The 20,501-nt window shown below is 34.6% G+C and overlaps 2 protein-coding genes across 2 annotated transcripts in view; both read right to left on the bottom strand.

The window, feature by feature from the left end:
- Window positions 1-35: 35 nt before the first annotated feature.
- Window positions 36-20,501, bottom strand: part of CARNMT1 (carnosine N-methyltransferase 1) — a 21,179-nt gene continuing 713 nt past the window's right edge. Inside the window, exons 2-8 of the mRNA XM_053932093.1 lie at window positions 18,189-18,384; window positions 17,057-17,220; window positions 10,286-10,426; window positions 6,178-6,356; window positions 5,095-5,208; window positions 4,067-4,170; window positions 36-3,808 (exon numbers count right to left, since the gene is read on the bottom strand). Of these exons, the coding sequence (XP_053788068.1) occupies window positions 3,707-3,808; window positions 4,067-4,170; window positions 5,095-5,208; window positions 6,178-6,356; window positions 10,286-10,426; window positions 17,057-17,220; window positions 18,189-18,384 (1,000 nt within the window). The 3' untranslated portion in view covers window positions 36-3,706. The remainder of the gene's footprint in view (window positions 3,809-4,066; window positions 4,171-5,094; window positions 5,209-6,177; window positions 6,357-10,285; window positions 10,427-17,056; window positions 17,221-18,188; window positions 18,385-20,501) is intronic.
- NMRK1 (nicotinamide riboside kinase 1) overlaps window positions 18,309-20,501 on the bottom strand; it is a 14,484-nt gene continuing 12,291 nt past the window's right edge. The window contains exon 9 of the mRNA XM_053932098.1: window positions 18,309-18,384. Within this exon, the coding sequence (XP_053788073.1) occupies window positions 18,362-18,384 (23 nt within the window). The 3' untranslated portion in view covers window positions 18,309-18,361. The remainder of the gene's footprint in view (window positions 18,385-20,501) is intronic.

Below are 20,501 nucleotides of genomic sequence, written 5' to 3'. Positions count from 1 at the left end.
CTCTGCCATATATGAGAAAATGGCTACTCACTTCATAATTTTAGAAAGATTTATTAAACCGTATCAAAAATACAACAGAAGACTGAATAGAGAAAATGTTACAGCGCCGAGAGCAATGGATTATCCCCACCATGTGCTCGCCCACACAATGGAGGTTTCGCCTTTTAACCCTTTAACCCCCTCCCAATGTTCTTTGCTGTCCAGTGGTGGAGATGAGTTCCTCATATCCTGATGGGAGGTCACATGTCGCCACAGTGACAAGCCAACCCTCCCAGTTGTCCCAACCCCGGCTGTCTCTGATAACAACGCGAGGGGGTAAAACATAACTATAAATCTATAAAACTTTTCTTAACCAATATACATGATATTTGTCTGTTAATTGTGAGAGTCAATCATTGCATTACTATCATAAATAGAAACACACTTCACTAACAAAGGATTAACCCTTAAAAGCAATAGCCTGTTGCATATTCATAGATCTCATACATAATGCAAATAGTCTTTTCAAACAAAGGATGTCTTCTGCTTAATTTCTGCCCCCCCCCCCCGCCCCCAATCTTGTAAATCAATTCTTTTGGCTCTTTGAAGTCTGGAAAAAGTCTGAATAGTCCTGATAAGGAGGCAATAATTCTTCTCTTGAGATTTTGGTGTCTTGCTGCTGTTATCTATATCCAAATAGGATAATGCAAAGAATTTCTTGATTATCTTTTCCATTCCTTGAGCTAGTTACAAAAAAGTATCTTACATCACATAGTTTCTATTTTAATATTATGCTATAGCCTAAAAACTATACTTACCACACTACTTAAAAGAGATTAATACAGCATAACTTTCCAACATAACACATGTAGTATTCATTTTAATATTTGCAAATCATATGCATTTTTCACAATTACACACACTGAAAACTGTGGGAAGTGCACACAGAGACATGAAACTTCCCATTCTTACCATCTTTGCAACCAATTTTAGAATGTAACACATTGAAAAAAAATACAGGACACTTCACACTTATCAAACTCCATATAAAGAAGTTTTATGCTGAAGATTATGCAGCATTTTATTTTACACTTGTTACCATGTATAGTTTAATAGTGATCTAAAATAAAACAGTCTTAGCTGATGAACACCTGGAGCATTTCCTCCTGCATATAAAACTAAATAAAACAATGATCAAATTCTCTAATACACAATTATCCCTGTGCATTGTGTACAGGTGGTGTACACAATTATCCCTGTACAAGTGGTGAATTCTAAGAACTCAAAAATGGGACTGAAGATAAAACACTACTGACAGCTCATTCACAAGATTATTTTGCTTCCAACTCTTAATGTGACTGACAGCTCATTCACAAGATTATTTTGCTTCCAACTCTTAATGTGACTGTTGCAATTTAAAAGCAGAATGCTCTGGAAAAAAAACCCAGCATTTTCTAGATCAGAAATAGAAGCGCATCGCTGTATTATACCATATATAAAAATATTGTCAGAGAACATACAAAAATGGCATCTATGACAACATGAAAAAAACATGGAAAAAAAACCACCAGAACACAGGATATTGACACTTAACCATAAATGAAGAGTTCCATTGCTTTTTTTTTGAAAAACAGAACAGCACATTTCAAGTTACAGACTGTGTAAGGGGCAGTAACTGGGTAGTATTAGAGATAGATATGCTACTCAGCATCAGCTTCATTGACATTCAACTAACCTCTGCCTTATTTCAAGAAGCTTGAAAATCAACTAAATTACTAATCATATTCTATCTAAGAGAAAAAAAGCATAATGAAAGCAAAGAATCACAAATTTTCTCAAAAATTAAATAGTACGATGCTGTCACAGTTTGACGCTGGCGCAATGCCAGCACCCCCATGAAAATACCCCTTCCCAAATACACCTTCCTGTCAAACCATGACAGATTTGGAAATTAAAACATGTGGTTTATTACGTTTAGTTACAAAGTACTTTTAAATTATTCGCTGAATAGCAGTGTTTAATCTTTAAACACATCTCCCTTGGAACAGGGAAGAACTTTGACAGTTCATGCACTTTTAGAAATAAGAGAGTTCAAAGAACAGTAGTTTAAGCCAAACTTAAAAACTTCCGTAGACCAGTAGCCTCTGTTCTCAATCAGGATTCTGAGCAGAAGGGAGCGTAATACTGAAACATATACAAGCACGCGCTCTCTTACTCAGTGTTGAAAATATTTTTTTTAAAAAGTTTGTTTTCCCTCCTTGCAGATTTTCAATTTAGGAATAAAGACACAAATTTCTGGCCTTGATTAGAAAAACTGAAAAGCCTGTAACAGATCTATTAAAGAGATGCGATTAGGACATCACCATGAAAGACAGGACAAAAAGTAATTGGAAACAAACCACATACTGACCAGTGTCCTTTTAGCCAAAGAAGGAAAAAAAAAATCAGCCCTCATCATAATGGTTTTATATTTTAAATGTATTTTTGAAAATGCATCCAAATGGCACTTACGGTAATCAATATATTACGCAAACAGAATGCTTAACATGACACCTCATCTCGGACTAGTAACTGTTAATTATGTTTTTTCTCATTTCTTACATAACTTCAAAGTGACATGAGATTGTATGTGACATGACAGCTTCTTGTATAGTATCATGACTTGTAGATTAAATATTCACCTAAGCCACATATATTAGGTGGGAAAAAACCACATTATTAGGAGGAACCAAGACATCACAAGCGTAAGGTGTCTGAAGTTACAAGGAAATTGTCTATCTGGCCTGCATATCCTGGCTCAGGTGGAAGTAATTAGGTTATAGCACATATTTACCTGTAACTTCACTGCTCTGACAGGTATTTTTATGTTGTACTACCTACATGTGGCATGGATAACTCAGCTATGTTTATTAACTTTAAAAGTTCTGGCTTAAACACTAAGAAGATGACTCAAAATCAGTGTTATTTCAAGAAGGCAAAGCATCTAACACATTTCAGTTCCAACACTAAGATTAATCCAGACCGGTGTTTTCCTGAACTGAGGTTAACACTGCTTCTCTGTGATAGTCTGTTTTTTCTTCACTCACTGTTCTGCTTTCACACAGCATTTTTAATTTCCTGGTTTTTGGTTAAACCTTTAAAAGTGGTACAGCCAAAGATAAGAATTTGTATCATATTCTATTTTACTTCAGTTGCACAGGAAATGCTCTAACAGTTCTGATGACTATTTTATCTGTCAAGAATAATTTTACCACTTCCCAACTATTTCAGACTTCATAATTTAAGTATACATTTACAAATACTTCTCTAAAAGTGATACAGCTAGTACAGTAAGCACCTCCATGCATTCCTAATATCATCAAGTAGGGAAAAAAGCACTGTAACTCTATGAAAATGAGGCAGCATTAGCAGACAATTAGCCTAGTTATGGCAAACATTAAATTTTATTCTCAAGAAAACACTTTTGTTTTTATATTAATGCATTCCAAAGCACAAAGACAGTGCATGTGAACATTTAATCTTTCACAAGTGTATTATGAATATCCATGGCATAGTATATGTCTGAATAGCAATAGAGTTATTAAGAAAATAGACACTATCTATATCCTCTTAGGAACAAGAAGGCACCACGGATTTGAGGTTATGTCCATACATCACCAGATGATTTTATTCTCATTTCTAGCTTTCAAGCTAATATTATTTTCTCATTAACCTATTCAAACCACTCCTATTCTGGTTTTCTCACCACAAACAACACACATTCATAGTAGTATTTCATCATGGAGAGTTCATTCACAGTGTAAGTTGACAGTACAGATTCTTTCTCCACCTGAAAACAAAGCAGCAGTTTTCAAGACAGCTTCTGCACAGGAACTATACAAGAAAATGCTACATTGTTACTGGATTATGAGGCTCATCTATGCACTTCTTATAAAATGAGAAAAGCAAGTAATTTGCAAGATACATAATACTCCTAGAAGTCATTAATATATGCCATTATATTGAATGAAATTTATGGTGGCTTATCCAAAGCAGTTTGTCCGATTCATAACAATACTGCTTATTGCAAACTACACTATCTTCTTACCTCTATATGGAATCCATATTGCAAGATAACATTTTTTATATCCTCATAGCTTAATTCTATGGAAAGTTCATTTCCCAAGTTTTCGAAATGGTAAAGGAGAGGACCTGAAGTAGAAAGATACAACAGAAATGGCTACCAAAAGGACAAAATATGTGTTAAAAGTCAAAAGTATACACTGCTAGCGCAACACTTATATCCAGATTCACATACTCAAAAATATGGAAGGTTCCCTGCCAGGGAGGGCTGAAACTAGATCATATTTAAGATCCCTTCCAAGCCAAACCATTCTATGATTCTATAAATACTGACAAAAGAACATATTGCTGTTACTTGAATATGATTCTTATAATGAATTTCAGAATCAATGAAAAATAAAAACTAATTACTTTAGCTCTTATTCAACAATTTGCAACATTTCCTACCAGATTTTGTTTTCTGTATCTTAAAATTTCTTCAGTCAAGCATCACTGCTGTCTCTATTGCTCAGAACATTTAAGTCTGCCTACGAGCTCTGCTAGCACTCTTACTGGCTGCGACAGAGAGAGTGACAGATTGACCAGTAACTGACCAGTTTTTACTGTGCATAATGTTTAATGCCTGTGTCATGTCTAACATTCTTTCACCATGGAAGACTCCAATCAAATCATATTCCCAAAACTTCTGCTTCAAGGCAGAGTACCAATTAGACATTGGAAAAAAAACCCAAAAGAGCATGGATGTATTTTAAAGTTCTATTTTCTTAGAAAAATAGCAAAGAACAACACAGAATACTACATTTGTCAAAAAACAAACGTTTGATGCATGAATGCAAAAACTGCCACAGGCAAGATTTACTTGCCTATTTAAAAATCACAGTGTTGACTTGATTGTAACTAACAAACATTTAAACATATTTTGAAAACTTGAGATAATTTCCAAGCCCTATATTTTTCTATCTGTACAGTTTGCTGCATAGACACAATTATTTACACATACTTCTTAAATATACTTTCAAAAATAAGTCAAAAAGAGCAGCTGGTCACACTTGCCTACATTTATCCATATTCCTCCAGGCTTTAGTATTTTCCATATAGTATCAATATAATCAATAACATTATGTGCTGTATCTATGAAAAAGCAAGTAGCTACACAGTCCCACGTATCTGCATGGAAAGAGCAAATTATACAGAGATTAGTTTCAGTGATTTTAACCCTGTAAAAGTTCATCATTTAACCCTGATATTTGTTGATACTCTCAGAATCACCCTCAACTAACAGCAGCTAAAGGATCTTTATTTTGTTTTGCAAGTAAAGTATTTTGGTTTACATTAAAAACTGTTAAATTTGGCTTCATTTGGCCTGTATTCATGTGTGCATATTTACACATACACACACTACAATATTACTACTTATTCACTTAACAAAACTGTTCATACATTATATAAAATTATATATATATAGTAAAATGCAAATTTTGTAACACATTATATACAAATGAAGCCCCAAGTGTGCTATTACTCACCTGTGCTATAAATTTCATTATGACAACTGTTAAAAATACAACTGCAAAAATCCCCAATCATTTAGTATCTAGAACAATACAAGTCTGCACACTAAAGTGTAATTTCAGAAGTCACTTAGCTTTAAACATTTTACTCAGTATTTTAATATCTCCCCAGCTGTTTTTAACTACTTAATTCAACATGCAGGAATTTTCAAAGTCTACCTTTTAAAGCATGAGTCTCCCTATTTTTCTCTGAACAGGTATTATTGAAATAGCAAAAGTTTTAAGTTCTGTAAATAAAAAATATTAGAGGTCTTAATTTATGCCAGTCTTGCATGTTCTACTGTTAAATACAGAATCTTCAGAAAATTAAGCAGCTGCAAGGAAGGCTCCTGCAAGATCTGTTAGACAAGGAGGTGTCCACATTTTCTATAACTAGGAAGAAAAGCTGATTTGTAGTAAGAAATAGATCTATTGATAGAAATATTCTGAATATGAGAATCTTGCTACAGCTAGTTCTGTATACTTAATACTGGTACATACACTTCCATTCTCTTTATAATCTGTCCCAAATACTCTAGAAGACTGTAAAGTCAGATGGATAGCCTAGAAGTTTGCATTTACTCACTGCACTCAGAATAAATTTCCTGAAAATCCCCTGCTGTCATAGAGAAGTTTGAACCAGAAGGAAGACTGTGAGGATCAACATCTGGGAAATAAATTGGTCGTATCTGATCAGCAGATCTTCTGTTATTACTAAATTGATGAATCCAGGGATAAAGCTTACATGAATTAATTCGAGAGCATCTGCAAAATATGGAAACCAGCAGAATTTATTTCAACTAATTGCTTATCTAGAATCTAGAAATATAAGAGTCAAATTCTTGTAACAGCTCCACATTTGCCAGAAAATTTAATCTAGTTCACAACATTTTGGACCGCCCATGACAGTGAAGTGATCAAAAAACTAATTTTAATCTGATAAAATCACTACTACAAAGAAATTGCCTTTTCCAGTTTTAGAATTTTCTTTTAGGACTTCTTGTAATTTTCTCCAACTTATTTCTCTGCCGAGAAGAAAACACATACGTTTATTTTGTAAGACTAATGAAATTTGTAATTTACTATATTCCATAAAGCTGAGACTTGCTGGATCATCTCTCTTCCTATAGAAAAAAAAAAAAAACAACAAAAAAAAACCCCCACACACACACACAAAACCAACCAAAACCAACAAACAAACTAACAAAAAGTAACAATAGTTCCATGATTTTTTTTTAGAAATGTTTGTTACCATTCTAGACTTTTCTGAACCATAATCATAGGAAGTTTTGAAGCATAAATAAACAAAAGCATTTTTCGGATGCTAACTGAAAAGATGCTTTAAGAATTAAAATATAATAAGCACCATTTTGCAAAGCACAATAATAATAATTTTAAGTTTGTAACCTGCATCTTTGCAATCATGCTAAGTAAAGATGTCTTTGTAAATCAAGTTTCTGGATTCATGTGACTAACTAAATCAACTCACATTTTAAAAAGTTAGAAAACTCATCATTTAACATGAAGCTTTTCCCACCATCCTATAAAATTAGTCTGTAACTAAAAAATGAAAAAACATTTTCTTTCAAGGACAACAGAGGACATATCTGTCCCACAAAATACATATCATCAAGCATTTCATGAACTGCAAGTGATCTGGGTTACAGAAAGTGCATTCTTTTGGCTGGTGATTAGAATATATTTGTGATAAAGAGTTTGAAATAATATCTTTTACCATCTCCATGTCATATCTCTATTTCATTTTATCAATTAATAACTAAAACTTAAGCTGCAGTCTACAGTGTTCAATGACTTTTTTCATGTATAAACAAATACCAGACATATGCAGTTGGTTAAAAAAAGCAAACCCAAAACAAAACAACAAAAAAAGCCCCCTAACCACTTCAAGAGCAATTAAAAAAAAAAGATTAGAAAGGAGTTCATTGTTCAAATAGACTTGGAAACAGTTCCAATTTAATAGAAAATAGCAATCTCTTTCATATACAAGCTTGAAAACCTGTTTCCAGTTTCAACAATTTTTACTTCAAAACCAAGTAGTCCAGTCCTTGGTAATTCCATCCGTACAACAAAAGATGTGTAATACACATTCTACTATAAACATCTAACATATTTAAGTGTGACACACTTCAGTACTTTCCATAGGGAAATGTTCACTCTTCAACATTTAGCTTAAAATACAGTTTTGGAAAAAATGGGTAGGTCAAATCTCGCTTCTCACCACGGGTATACACATAAAAATGTAACTTAACTGTTTTCATCCTAAGGCATTAATGGACATGCAACAAACACAACCAATAGTCTCCTCCAAGTGTCAAGATTTATCTAAAATTATATTCTTTCCAGAAAGTAAAGAATGTACACCATGTAAGAACCTTAGGCAAACAAGGGAAAGCAAAATGTCCCATACAAGGACTGAAGCAGCCTTGGAGCCACTGCAGGTTAACTAGTCTAGGGTCATTTTATTCTCAAATTAGAGTTTCCTCAACAGAATAACAAACTCGAAATAATTTCAGATATTTACAGTGACCACAGTTACACTATGATACACACTCTACATACCATACCATGCAACTTTATCCACTGTAACAAAAGTTCATGATTTCAGAGATATGGAAGTTTTTTTAAAAATGTGTGAAAATCAACAAATACCACTTCGCACACAGAAACATTAAGCCAGTGTACCACATCTAGGAGCCTAATGTAGCAATGCTTGGCATTCAAAACAGTACTTTGTCTTCCTAAATATAAACCACTGTCAGAGAAAGAAGGTAAAGCTGTAAGTTGTAAAACTATAAGCACAGATGAGCAAAATCCTCATGCTTTTATCAACTAAAAATAAGTACAAATTAAATTGAGACAGTTAAAAACTAATTGCCAAATTCTTTTTTTTTTCTGACCACTCTTCTTTAGGTATTATCTTTAGCTTATATTGATCATGGCTGTTTCTTCCAGTTTCAGAAAAATAAATGTGCATTTCAGAAGGCTAACTGTGAACAGCTACTTCAGACTAAACTGAAAGAATCTTCAAGTCCCTAATTTATAACAGAAGGTTACATCAAGTCCACAATTAGATATGGCAGAAAGGGATGCTTGGACTTCAACTAAATTGACTGCTGCTCAGTCATGCTAGCAGCATTTTCTTCCATGCTAACAATATAACTGATAACTTGTTCAGCAAAGATAAAGACTACAGCAGTTGCACAACACTCAATTTCCTGTCCAAAATCTTATATTGTTAGCAAGTTTAATGCATATACACCTCTTTGCTAAATATCCTACATGAACAGGAAACACTACATGAGCATTAAATGCTAAAATTACTACCATTAGTAAAGCATGAATCTTTAGGATAATTTCACATATAGGCAAAGACTCTTTATTTAAGGAATTATTTATTTAAGGAAGTATTTAAGGAAGTATGTCATCAGAGGGTAGGGGTGAAGTTACCTAACCTCTGCAACAGCTGATCAGCGCACCAAAAGATGGGAAATTAATGCTTCTATGCTGCTTTGAAGTTCCCAAATATAAGAGGAATATTGTTTCCTTTTAGCAGCTAAAAGGCATTAGTCAGATCAATCATAATATACAATTTCATCACCAAATGAGTCACTTGAGAATAATGCAGGAAAAAAAGAAGAAATGAGCCTCCAGTAAACATCTATTATCATCACATGGAGCACTATTTCTATATGCAGACACTCAGCAGGCACCATGCAGTGTCTTCCCCTTGCTGTTTTGGAACAGAAGCTGTGTGAGATGCACAGCATCACAGTGTGCTGTGGATAATCAGTCTATAAAACAGTCTCCAAAATGATATGGTAATACAGAAAAAAAGGCCAATTGTTTAGGTATTTTCAGCAGAGGTGTATAATTTCAGACTGATGAATGAACTATCAAATTCTGCCTTTATGAACTTGGACTAATCACCCCCTGCTCCCCGCAGTAAAACATCCTCCCGACCTCTTTCAATACTTGCCCACCTACAGCTTTCCCACTCTGTTTCTTAAAAGAACAGTTGCATGTGCTGCCTTTTTTCTTCCCTAACAAAGTAATTTAGAAAACAGTAATTCCAATGCAAGTGGCAGAATATCAAATGTAGAAATGTCATTTTAAGTAAAACCTGTAACATGAAATTTACTACATTTAAATTTATTATCTGAGCATAATTGTGGAACTATTAGCCTCTTGCTCAGCATGCTTCAGTTATTGTTTTTCTTGTCAAAACAGTGCCTAAAATTTTAGTATGGAAGGTGATAATTTTTTTTTTAACAGGTATCCTCTGTTAATAATCACCACTACTAAATAACATGGACGGATTTACTAGCCCATATTCAGTAACAGTAAGACAGGTGTCAATTTTACAGAAACAGATGTGAAATAAATCATAAAACCTAATCACAATTTTGCAGAAAATCTGTTGTACAATTCAGAGATTTTAAATCTCACAACTTGAAAGCCATGCTTCCTGTAATTTTAATGACTCAGATACAATACTTCCTTCCCCATTTATCCCTAAGACTTTTTTTTCCTTAAAGCATTCTAAAAAGTGAGTATGTGTGCCTTGTAGTAAAACTTATGAATCTATTCTTTTGAGACGTATATATTCAGATTTCTCTCATTTATAATTTTGCCTCTCTAGGTTTTATTCAGCAAGTAAAACATAAGCTATATACCTGTTGAGTACAAAGTTAGAAGAAAAGAGCATAAAGAGGCTCCATTCATTTCCTTGGCAAGCATAACCGAGCATAGCTATTTCCCACGCCAATCTACCTAGCCCAGCACCAGGTACCAGGATATTAACTTTGGAGAAATCCCTGCAACAGAACAAAAATAATAGTTAAGTCTTTATCTGATACCCCTTAACACAACTTAGAGGTCCAGCCAAACATTTTTCCCACCATATACTTAGATACTGTATTATGTTTCCTGTATGACTTCACTTTTAAATGAAGCTGAACCTACCCTGATCAGGTTGGTTAATTGTACAGTCAAAATAATTCACAGAAATTACTCAAAGGAACATATACAACCCTCATTCAGAATACAGAGCATAAATGCTATACACAATTTGTTTTCCTTAAAAGTTCTACAGTTATCCAGCCAAAAATTTCTCAAGTGAATTGAAGAATATTATCATATAGCACAATATATTTTTCTTTAAGCCCCACTGATAATCAGAAAGCATTCCAGACATATTTTTTTATCTTGCAAGAAAAGAAAAAACCAAATCCCAAGTATTTTAACATGAGAAATGAAAACATATAATCTCCACAATCTGATGAATAATTCAGAATGTATGCAAGTACATGAAGGAGGCCAGAACCACCAGTTCCAAAGGATAAAAGGCACCAAACCACAAAGCCTTTTGACTACTTAAAAATTCAGAATGCCAAAAAGGGTTAAAAAGAGTAAGGATGCCACACAAGCATGAAGATGAATAAAGGAGATACACAGATCCTAAAAGCTGTAAATTTCTGAACACTATTACCCAAAACCAAAAGGAAGTATTATTCTTTTCTAAAGACCACACAATCTAACAAAGCAGTTTTAACAGTGCATTTTGAGTTTTAACAGTGCATTTTGAGTTTTGATTTCATCATCCAGTTAGTGAAGTCTCCAAAATGGAAAATCATCCCATTCATTTCCATTCCATTATACATCCAAGCTCTTCTTCTGACTTAACAAGCTGGAAATCAAGACTGTGTTATTACTTAAGAACACTCCTGTGAAGAAATGGTTCTCATTACCTCTCTTCTACAGGGGAAACCAGAAGCTAGCACAAAGTCCTTCTGAAAAAAAATACTTCAGGAGAAAACTACATGCTCAATATGAAATTTTTGAAAATAGGGAACCATGAGAAGGAAGAAGAAAATGTGTCTCCTGGTAGAAGCCAGAAAAGCTTCTATCTTAGAGCTTTTCTTATTTATAAGAAAAGTACAAATGGTACACCATTATTCCAAATAGATTTTCTGACCTAATGTATTTCTCAATTTCCTTACAATTTCACTTTATTTATAAAATACTTAGACTAGCCCTACACAGATTTTTAGCACCACCATGTGGACACTTCTGTGATAAATGGGATGATAAGCCATAAACCACTATCAAGATTACAACACACTGATTAGAAGTCTTTTCTTAAAGCAACCTGGTAGCTAAAACATATGCAGGTATATTCACATTTTGAAATCTGCACCTTTATGAACCCTGAAATAAGAAAAAACCTCTAACAGTCCAATGAGTTGATTTTAAATTGCCTGTAGTTGTCTTTATCTTTTCATTCACAATATATAAAGTTTTTGTACTTCTAAACAAACTTTCCCAATTCACAATTAGCAAATAGTCTTCTATTCTCTTTTTCTAGTGCAGACTTAACTGCGCTTTCATTTGCACTTTTATTTAGGGATTAAAGTCTGGAAATTTGTTAGCAATTTAATTTCTATCACGACTCTTCAGATCAGTTGCTGGAGAATGCTCCTACAACAACTTCATTTCAGCAACAGAGCACATCTAATAAAATACAATATAAACAAATCTCAGTCCACTAACATTGACACTAACTTTCCAAGAGCATATTTTTGGATTTACAGACTGAGAAATTATGTATGTGGCAAACTTACTCTTGATAGCATCCCCTTATTAGAAAAAAAAAGTCACACTTTTTTCAAGACTTGAACTGTTTGTGACAAACTGTTAATGAATTATGTTGAATTTTGAATCCTTATAATATCTAAAAATCTTTAATTGCACAGAAACTGCTTCTTTAATGGCTATTGTCCTTTAAGAAGCTAGAAAAATAGCTTTTCTCTGGTGGTAATCTGATTACAGCAGTTACAAAGTTAACTAAAAAAAACAAACCAATAACTGTGGTAACATAATAACCCAAAGTGATCCACAAGGAAAACTACCCTGGAACCAATCAGCAAGGACGGGATTTCCATGACATTCATCTAGCAGCAGTTAGGAACATGAAGGAGCATCCAACAAGTACCCACTGAACACCTGTGGGCAGCATCAACCTATTAACCTGACAGGTGTGGGGAAAGGTGCTGGCCAAGCAGCAGAGAAGAGGGCTGCACAGTACTATTCCGCTCAATTACTGAAACTGCAGAAGCCTCTTCAAAAAGACAATGGAGAAATATCAGAAACAAATCTTTCATGCCCTTTTCACACTGCATGTTTCAGTGTGATGTATTTTCAGCTTTTAGAAGACTACTGATATTAATGAAGATTTAAACTTTTTTAAAGGTGTCCTTTTTAAAAGGGGGAAATTAAACATGATAAAAATGGAGGCTTAATTCATGCCTATTGTGTTGTAAAAAAGAAGTAATGGTGCTGAAGGGGTAAACATGCTTAGCAAAATAAAAATGAGGGTGTCTGATCAAACACAATCCTCATTTTCATAAACTAAACAGAGCAGTTCAATTTATCAAATGAAGTAATAAAGACATATCTCACACTGTGATGGGCTTCTGATCAGTGGAAATACACATAGGAACATACTGTGGGACTCCTTTCCTAGTATTTACGAGGTCTGTAAATTTAGATCATAAACAGATCCAATTCTCAGTACCCCATATTTTGTTATTTTACTTCAATCATATTGTTACTGTTTTTTTTTTTTTTTTTAAGACAAATGCTAAACAGCACAATCATTTTAAGAGCAATTCTCTGAACTTGGCAGCTGAGTTTTATATACTTTCATTTAAAGACCTGCAAAGCACCTGAGTGATGCAATAACACTGACAACCTATTTGCTCTTAAATTCAATGTTTAAAGCAAAGTTTAGGCTAAGTACAAAGACCTGCAAGGACAAATGCATTTCATATAAAGTCAAATAAAATTCAAATAAAGCAGAAATTTCAACTCCACTCTAAATGTGACTGAGCACACTCAAAAAGTACAGTCAAGCTCAGGCTCAGAACTAATAAGCTGTTTTTCATATTAAAAGGAAACTAAGCTCTGGTAATTTCTTTTGGGTTTCTCTGTCAGCATCTTGTAAAATACTGGATAGCTGGACAGCATGACACAGATGAATTTCAAGTTATACCTCATTCTAGAGGCCTAGTTTATGAGAAAACTGGAAAAAATACCCAAGTAGGTTGGTTTTGGCCATGGAATGATAATTAACAAAAAAGTTAATTATTTCACAGATTTCTTCTGGACAAGAAGCTGATGATCATTAGGTGAAACATCGTTTCACCTAAGCAGGAAAAGCAACATTAGAAGTGAAAGGAAACCAAGATGACTGAAAGAAAGGGGAAGCAAAAAATAATTATGAGTATGCTTATTTAGATTTTCAACTTAATACTTCCCTATAGAAACACTTCAATAAATACATAGATAAAGAAATAAAAATGTACCTATGTTTTACTATTTTCTCCTACAGCAAGTAGGTTCATTCTAATCCAAGACACTGAAATAGTACGGAGCTCCTGTGAGCTGAAACGCAAATTCCAACATGAAGAATGCAAGAAATCTATCAGTTGTTCAGGAAGACCTGATCTCATGAGGTTTACTTGAAACTGCTTTGTTGACTCTGCTAACAGAGTCTGTGTTAAGGTGCTAAGCAGAAAGAGGCAGGAACAGCTTCTGCCATTTAATTTAGATGACAGCCTAATCAGAAGACTAGACTGAAACACATCATAAGTAGCACCTACTACATAACTATTCTGATTTACAGCTGCTTTCAACCATTGCTTGCACTACTTCTACTTCCCAAAAGCAAGCATATACAACACTTCACTGCTTTGCCTATTTACATACCAATTGAACCCATTTGTGTCAATCTTGCAAACTGCAATGCTATAAAGTGCGCAAGCACAGAGTGAAACATACTTCAGAAGTTTCAAAAATTTAAACTCCATTTTCACATGTTTCCAATGCATTGAATTAATAACATCAACAAATTATGTTACCTAGAAACTGAAGGTACCATTCCACTGAGTATTACAAATTTGATGAGTACTGCAATTCCTTTTACAAAGTAAAAGTCAACCGGCACTGACAGTTTCAAATTAAAAACATTTATCATTTTCAACACAAAATACATTTAGAAAATATTTTTTTTTTCACCCAGTGCAGTTTTTCTCTTGCATTTTCATTTCATTCTTTCAGGAGACTTTAGTGCTCTGTGCTACAAAAGGAAACTCTAAAGCAATACAAAGCTGCATTCTGAGGTTCATTTACAGGCTGCTTTCTTTCACACATTAGAGTCCATAGTCAGTCCTCTCCCACTATAAACAACAGACAGAATAACTCACTGTGGTCAGTTCAGACCCTCTGAATCCCTTCAAACTGAAAAAACTTTTCCACTCCAAGATCACTGAATCACAGAATATGCCGAGCTAGAATAGATTTGTCAGGGTAAGAAAATCCAGCTCCTGGCCCTATGCAGGACACTCCAAGAGTCACACCATGTGCCTAAAAATATTGTCCAAACACTTCCAGAAATCAGACAGGCTTGGTGCTGTAACCACCTCCCCGAAGAGCCTGCTCCAGTGCTCAACCACCAGAGGGTATTTTTTTCCTGGTATCTGACCTAAACCTCCCCTGACTCAGCTGCATGCCATTCCCTCAGGTTCTGTCACTGGAGAGTGAAGAGTGTATAAAATTTGTCTAAAAACCCCAGATTTACCAGCTAGCCAACCCTACCAGGGAAGTTATTTCTTGCACAAGGGTGAAATGGCACTGCCAGTTAAGCTTGATAGCTCATGACTCTGCTTCTTACCTCAAAAAGGAAAGTACACCTAACCAGAAGAGCCTTCTGTCACCAGGAAAAATGAGTGAGCTGACAGCAGTAGCTAACAATATGTGAACAGAGAAAAGGTTTTACCTAAGTGCTACAACAGGTCCACAATGATAACTTAAGTAATATACATCTTAGAAATTTAAAAAATGCTGTTTGATTAACTCAAACTTGTAGTAGAGATGTTTGATCCATACAGCGATGAATTGAGATTTCAGCAGAGACAAAATAAAACTCAGATAGTATTTCAGAGCTACCACAAAAGGGAGCAATGCTCTGCCACATCAGTTTTGTCTGACAACAACCACTAGAATTCCCTATAAAGAAGCACAAAGCTGTCAACTTCAGATTCACCCTATCTGTTACCACATGTTACTTCCTAATATCAATTGAAGGTTTTGAAATAGAGTTCATTAATGACAAATGTAAGTCAAGATTTTCCAGCCTCAGTCATGAATCTCTTAAGATTTGACGTAAGCTACTTCTCCTATAACCAAAATCCATAAACAGCTAGCAGACAAAAGCTGAATTGCTACTTTGGAGATTAGAATGACTTCTTGCAAAACTAACCAAGAGTTTTCCTACAGATCTACACATCAGAGGTACACCTGCAGTATTTAATTCATTTTTTATCTTTTGTGAGGCACCATTAGCACTAGAAAAATTACAGAAAATTCACTTGCAGATAAAACATTTTTAAAGGTGTATGTATCTTTAGGTAAGTCAGTTCAAGGCAAAACAGAAACCATCTATACTCCGTATTCTCCCACCACAAACAGTCTTTACTACCGAAACTAAACAATGGCTAGTGGAAGAGACTTTTTAAATTCACACGAGCATTATTAACAGCTGCTGAGAGAGAAAAAACACCACAATAATAACCTGCTATATCAAACCTACCTGTTAACTTTATGATTAAAAATTCTCACATTTTCCCAGTTTTTAAACTGTAAAAAACAGTTTAAACTAAAATGTACTTTAAGATGACTGGATTGATTGACAGTACCAATAAACATGGACTTCTTACAGGACTATAACCTTCTGAGACTTTACTAGTATCCTTCTACCTAAATTAACTAGAACCCCTGCATCTATGACTATTTTGGCACTGTTAACAAGCCAATACTTACAAAATAGCCCTCAAATGTGCAACAAAGCCTTAAGAATTTTCTTAGAACAGCTGTCTGAAACCAAGGTTAGAATTTACTATTGTCAGAGTTAATTCTTGCAATTAAGTGCAACTGCACTAGAGGTTAAGTCTTCTTCCTTTTTTCCATAATGAAGAGTAAAAGCCTTAGTTCCTGCTGTCAGAGTCCTTCCTTTCAACTGCAGCAGATACACTCTGAGAATCTCCTAACCTGCAAACTTTACCTCACTAACTGAGGTTAGCACAACTGAGTTAACTTGCTGAAGTCTCTGACTTTTAAGATTTATATATATTGTTACACCCAGCTGCAAAACAACAACAAAAATTATTACAGGTTTACCTGGTATTACTTTGTGAAGCTTATGATTTTACTCTTTTCCAGCATCTTGTATTAGAAATAAAAAATTTCTCGATTAAAAAATAAATTCCACTAAATTCATAAAAAATATTCTACTTTTGAAACAAAGCTTTTCATTACTCCATAAATTCTGTTTTAGATTTGTACAACAATGTAAGTCCAAATAAATAAAAGCTTTAAGACACTATTACCATTTTTCTTTTGGAAAGTTCTTTATAATTTCACTAATAATTGGCTGGTAGCAGGAATCCCTCTCAGACTTTCCCTCTTCACTCCAGTCTCTCACAAATTGTTTCAATGTGGACTTTAATTTATCCATGTCAAATGTTGAAGCTGGTGTAATCTTCCCACTTCCCTGAATAAAGTGGAGAGGAAAAAAAAAATTAGTGGAAAACATACCAAATATCTGGAGTACTGGGGAGGGGGAAGGGGGGAAGAAAGCAAATTATGAAGAGAAAAAACGCCATGCTGCAAGAACTGCTGGGATTATCAGCTTTGTCACTCCTGAGACCTAAGCTTGAACCCACCTTAACATCCTACACAAACTGAGTTTGCTGGCCTCTCTTTGGCATTCAAAAGTCCAGTTTCCATATCAAACAAACAATACACAGCAAAGCACAACTGGTAGTCCCTACTTAGGAATGGATCAGGGCTTAGCCAGTGATAATATATATCTGCATACCCTGAAAAAAAGGATCCCTTTGGATACTGGTAAGGCAAAACTGAGAAGCTTACATTAGAGCTGCCCCTTACTGTATCTTGCCTGTATCCAGGGAGGACTTCAGTTTCCATCTCTTTCAGTCCTTTAAGTTTTGGTGTAATTTTTTTTGATAGAAAGTAGGTCAAGTAGTAAAAAAGTGTTTACAAATAACAACATTAAAAATACTTACAATCTAGAATTGCAAACAATTTATAATGTTGCAACATATACGAACCTATATGAAGACAGACAATCTCACTTATATTCTATATAGTTAACAGAAAAAAATAACTTTATAATGTAACCAGGGTAAAGCTAGAACTCTGCAGTGAAAACAATGATTTGCCAGATTCACAGCTAGTTTTTTACAATGATTTGCCAGATTCACAGTTAATTTTCTTAAGAGTAACTAACAGACCTAACAACAAACAGTTACATTAAACATCAGCTCTGCAAAATGTGGAATATAAGAGAGAGAAAAGTGTGAGCAAACAAAAAACACTAAAACAAGGAAGGCAAAAGAAAAGAAAGTTGGAGGTTTGATGTATTAAAAACAAATGTACAAAATCCCAAGGCATATAGAATTTAATTCTGGAGCAAGAAAAAAGTCCATTTTAACATACATCTTCTCCGTATTCCTTATTTTCAAACATATGAACACAGTCATTCACAATGGTTTGTAGTACTTCTTGATTATGATCAATGCACTTCCGAATCTTGTCAAGGTGAGGAAGAAATTGAGGAAGAAGACTCTGCTGGTTAGCTGGGAGAGACTTAAACTGCCTCTCTGTTCTGTTCACTCGTTCATGCATATTCGTTCTAAAAAGCAAAAGTTTTAAATATTTAGAAGCAATATACACACATGCAAATAATTCACTCTAAGCTATTACAATTATTTGTCTTTATAACACAGAAAGTGAAAGTCTTCTAGAATTTTTAGGCAAAAATTCTTTTAAGCTCTAGTTCTATCTAACCACTTTATTTAAACACATTCAAGTTTCAGAGGACTATACTTTCCTCCTCACTGTTTCATCCTCAGCCACTCTTTTCCAGAGCAGGTGATCAATACCTTAACACTTGGATCTATAAAATTTAACAACCAACCATCTTCCAAGTTTGTTTCACAAATCCAATTTAAATTGAATTAATTTGAATACAGTGGTAAGCTTCGGTTACAGAAACAACAAGATGTGGAGTGGGGATTGGGATCCTCAATATCCACTGCTTTCAGGAGAACTGTAAAAGTCTCAGTTGGACCATACCAGAGTTCTGGAAGCCCCACTAAGATACTAAGCTACCTTCTTTTAACAGCATATTCCTCATAAGTACTGTGAACATGATCAAGTGACTGGTGCAATAATTTTCCACTTCCCCAGGATAAAAGTTTCATAAAAATGATGATTCTTCCGATAATTTGCTAGATTTGATTTCTGTCTAAACTGACAGAACTATAGTAGCAAATCACTGTTATGACAACTCTAGAGAGATAATCCAATAAGTGATACTGACCCTTCTGAACACCAAATGACTTTAGCTGGTCTAGTCATACTGAAGTTTCCCAAATCTTGTGTCAGCATACAGCAGCACAAAGCTGAAAAAACTAGCCATTATGAGAGACAGCTGCAATTGCTGGCATTTTAGTTACAACCTCATTCTAGAAATTTGACCAGGTAATATCTCTTTCACGTGTTACTGAGAAGAGCTTGTTCACTGCAATAGCAATACTGGCTTAAAATTACATTCAAGGACAAGAAACAGAAAAAAAAAACAAGAGAAAAAAAAATAAACTGATGCTCTACATAAAGCACATCAGCTTAGCTCAAAAATATCTTCCTGAAATTTTATCAGCAAAAAAACCTTTGAACCTTATTCTCCACCCTTTTATCCTAAATTACAACCATCTAGCAGAACAACTAACAGAAAACAGAAAATTTTTATGTCTAGAAGACAAGAACAAGATCTGAAAGATCTTATTCAAACAGATGTTTCCAAGTTAACTGGAAATATGTATGAGAAAACAAAAATCCCATTTATTAAGTACCAATATATGTAATTTCACCTAAACATGGAATTATTTCTTTGAGACAGAGATAATTTCATTGAATTTCTATACTGGAAATCCAAATCACATCCTTTTCTTATGTTTTTACTGAAACAAGCATTCAAAAGCAACCCAAAGCCACGGTTCAGCAGAAGGCTGAGAAAGATACTCCCAGATTCTAAGGCCTGAGGGTGCAATTATACCACTAATAGAAATAAATTACAGGTCGGAAATAATTAGTAGCAATCAGTATTAGATACTTTTAATTAACTAGGTCTTTCGATATGTCCAAATTGAATTTGAGAATTCACTCTGGAAGAGACATCAAAGCATCATTCAGACCAACCTCTGGCTCAAACACTTGTCCTGGAAGACAAATGAAACTTACATGGACAAATCTCAAATAGAAGAAATTATGTAAGTATCACTCACCCCTCCCAAGAACCTCACTACGATGTACATATAATGCCTGTCCTACATTGACAAAAGAGGGTCCAGCACATAGTAATGAGCCACATGATGGGGCTTTGTTAGCCGAAGTACAAATCTGCTTCCCAAACCTAGAAACAGGAAACGGTTTACCAAAACACTTTCCCTGGCTGGACTTTTCCAGCCAGGCTCAACTACCTTGCAATGCGAGTAACTTGCTTCCTCGTCTACTAAACGGATTCAGTCCTAAAACTAGGTATTCCCCATCACCGCTGGCTCATTTCTATGGAGCCAGCAAACCTCCTTCTGACTCAACAGATGTTATCAAAACCGGCATACATAATCCCTAGCAATAGGTCTTATCTCTTCTGCAAAGTAAAACGCCTTTCAAGAATTTCCACCCATAATCGAAACTGCATTTTGCATTTCTTTGCCGGCAAGAAATACTATTGTTTTGTGGGCTGTA

Source organism: Vidua chalybeata, chromosome Z (genome assembly GCF_026979565.1).
Source record: "Vidua chalybeata isolate OUT-0048 chromosome Z, bVidCha1 merged haplotype, whole genome shotgun sequence".
Classification (NCBI taxonomy): Eukaryota; Metazoa; Chordata; class Aves; order Passeriformes; family Viduidae; genus Vidua; species Vidua chalybeata.
The sequence above is the reverse complement of the archived record's forward strand: the minus strand, read 5'-3'. Positions and strand labels throughout refer to the sequence as shown.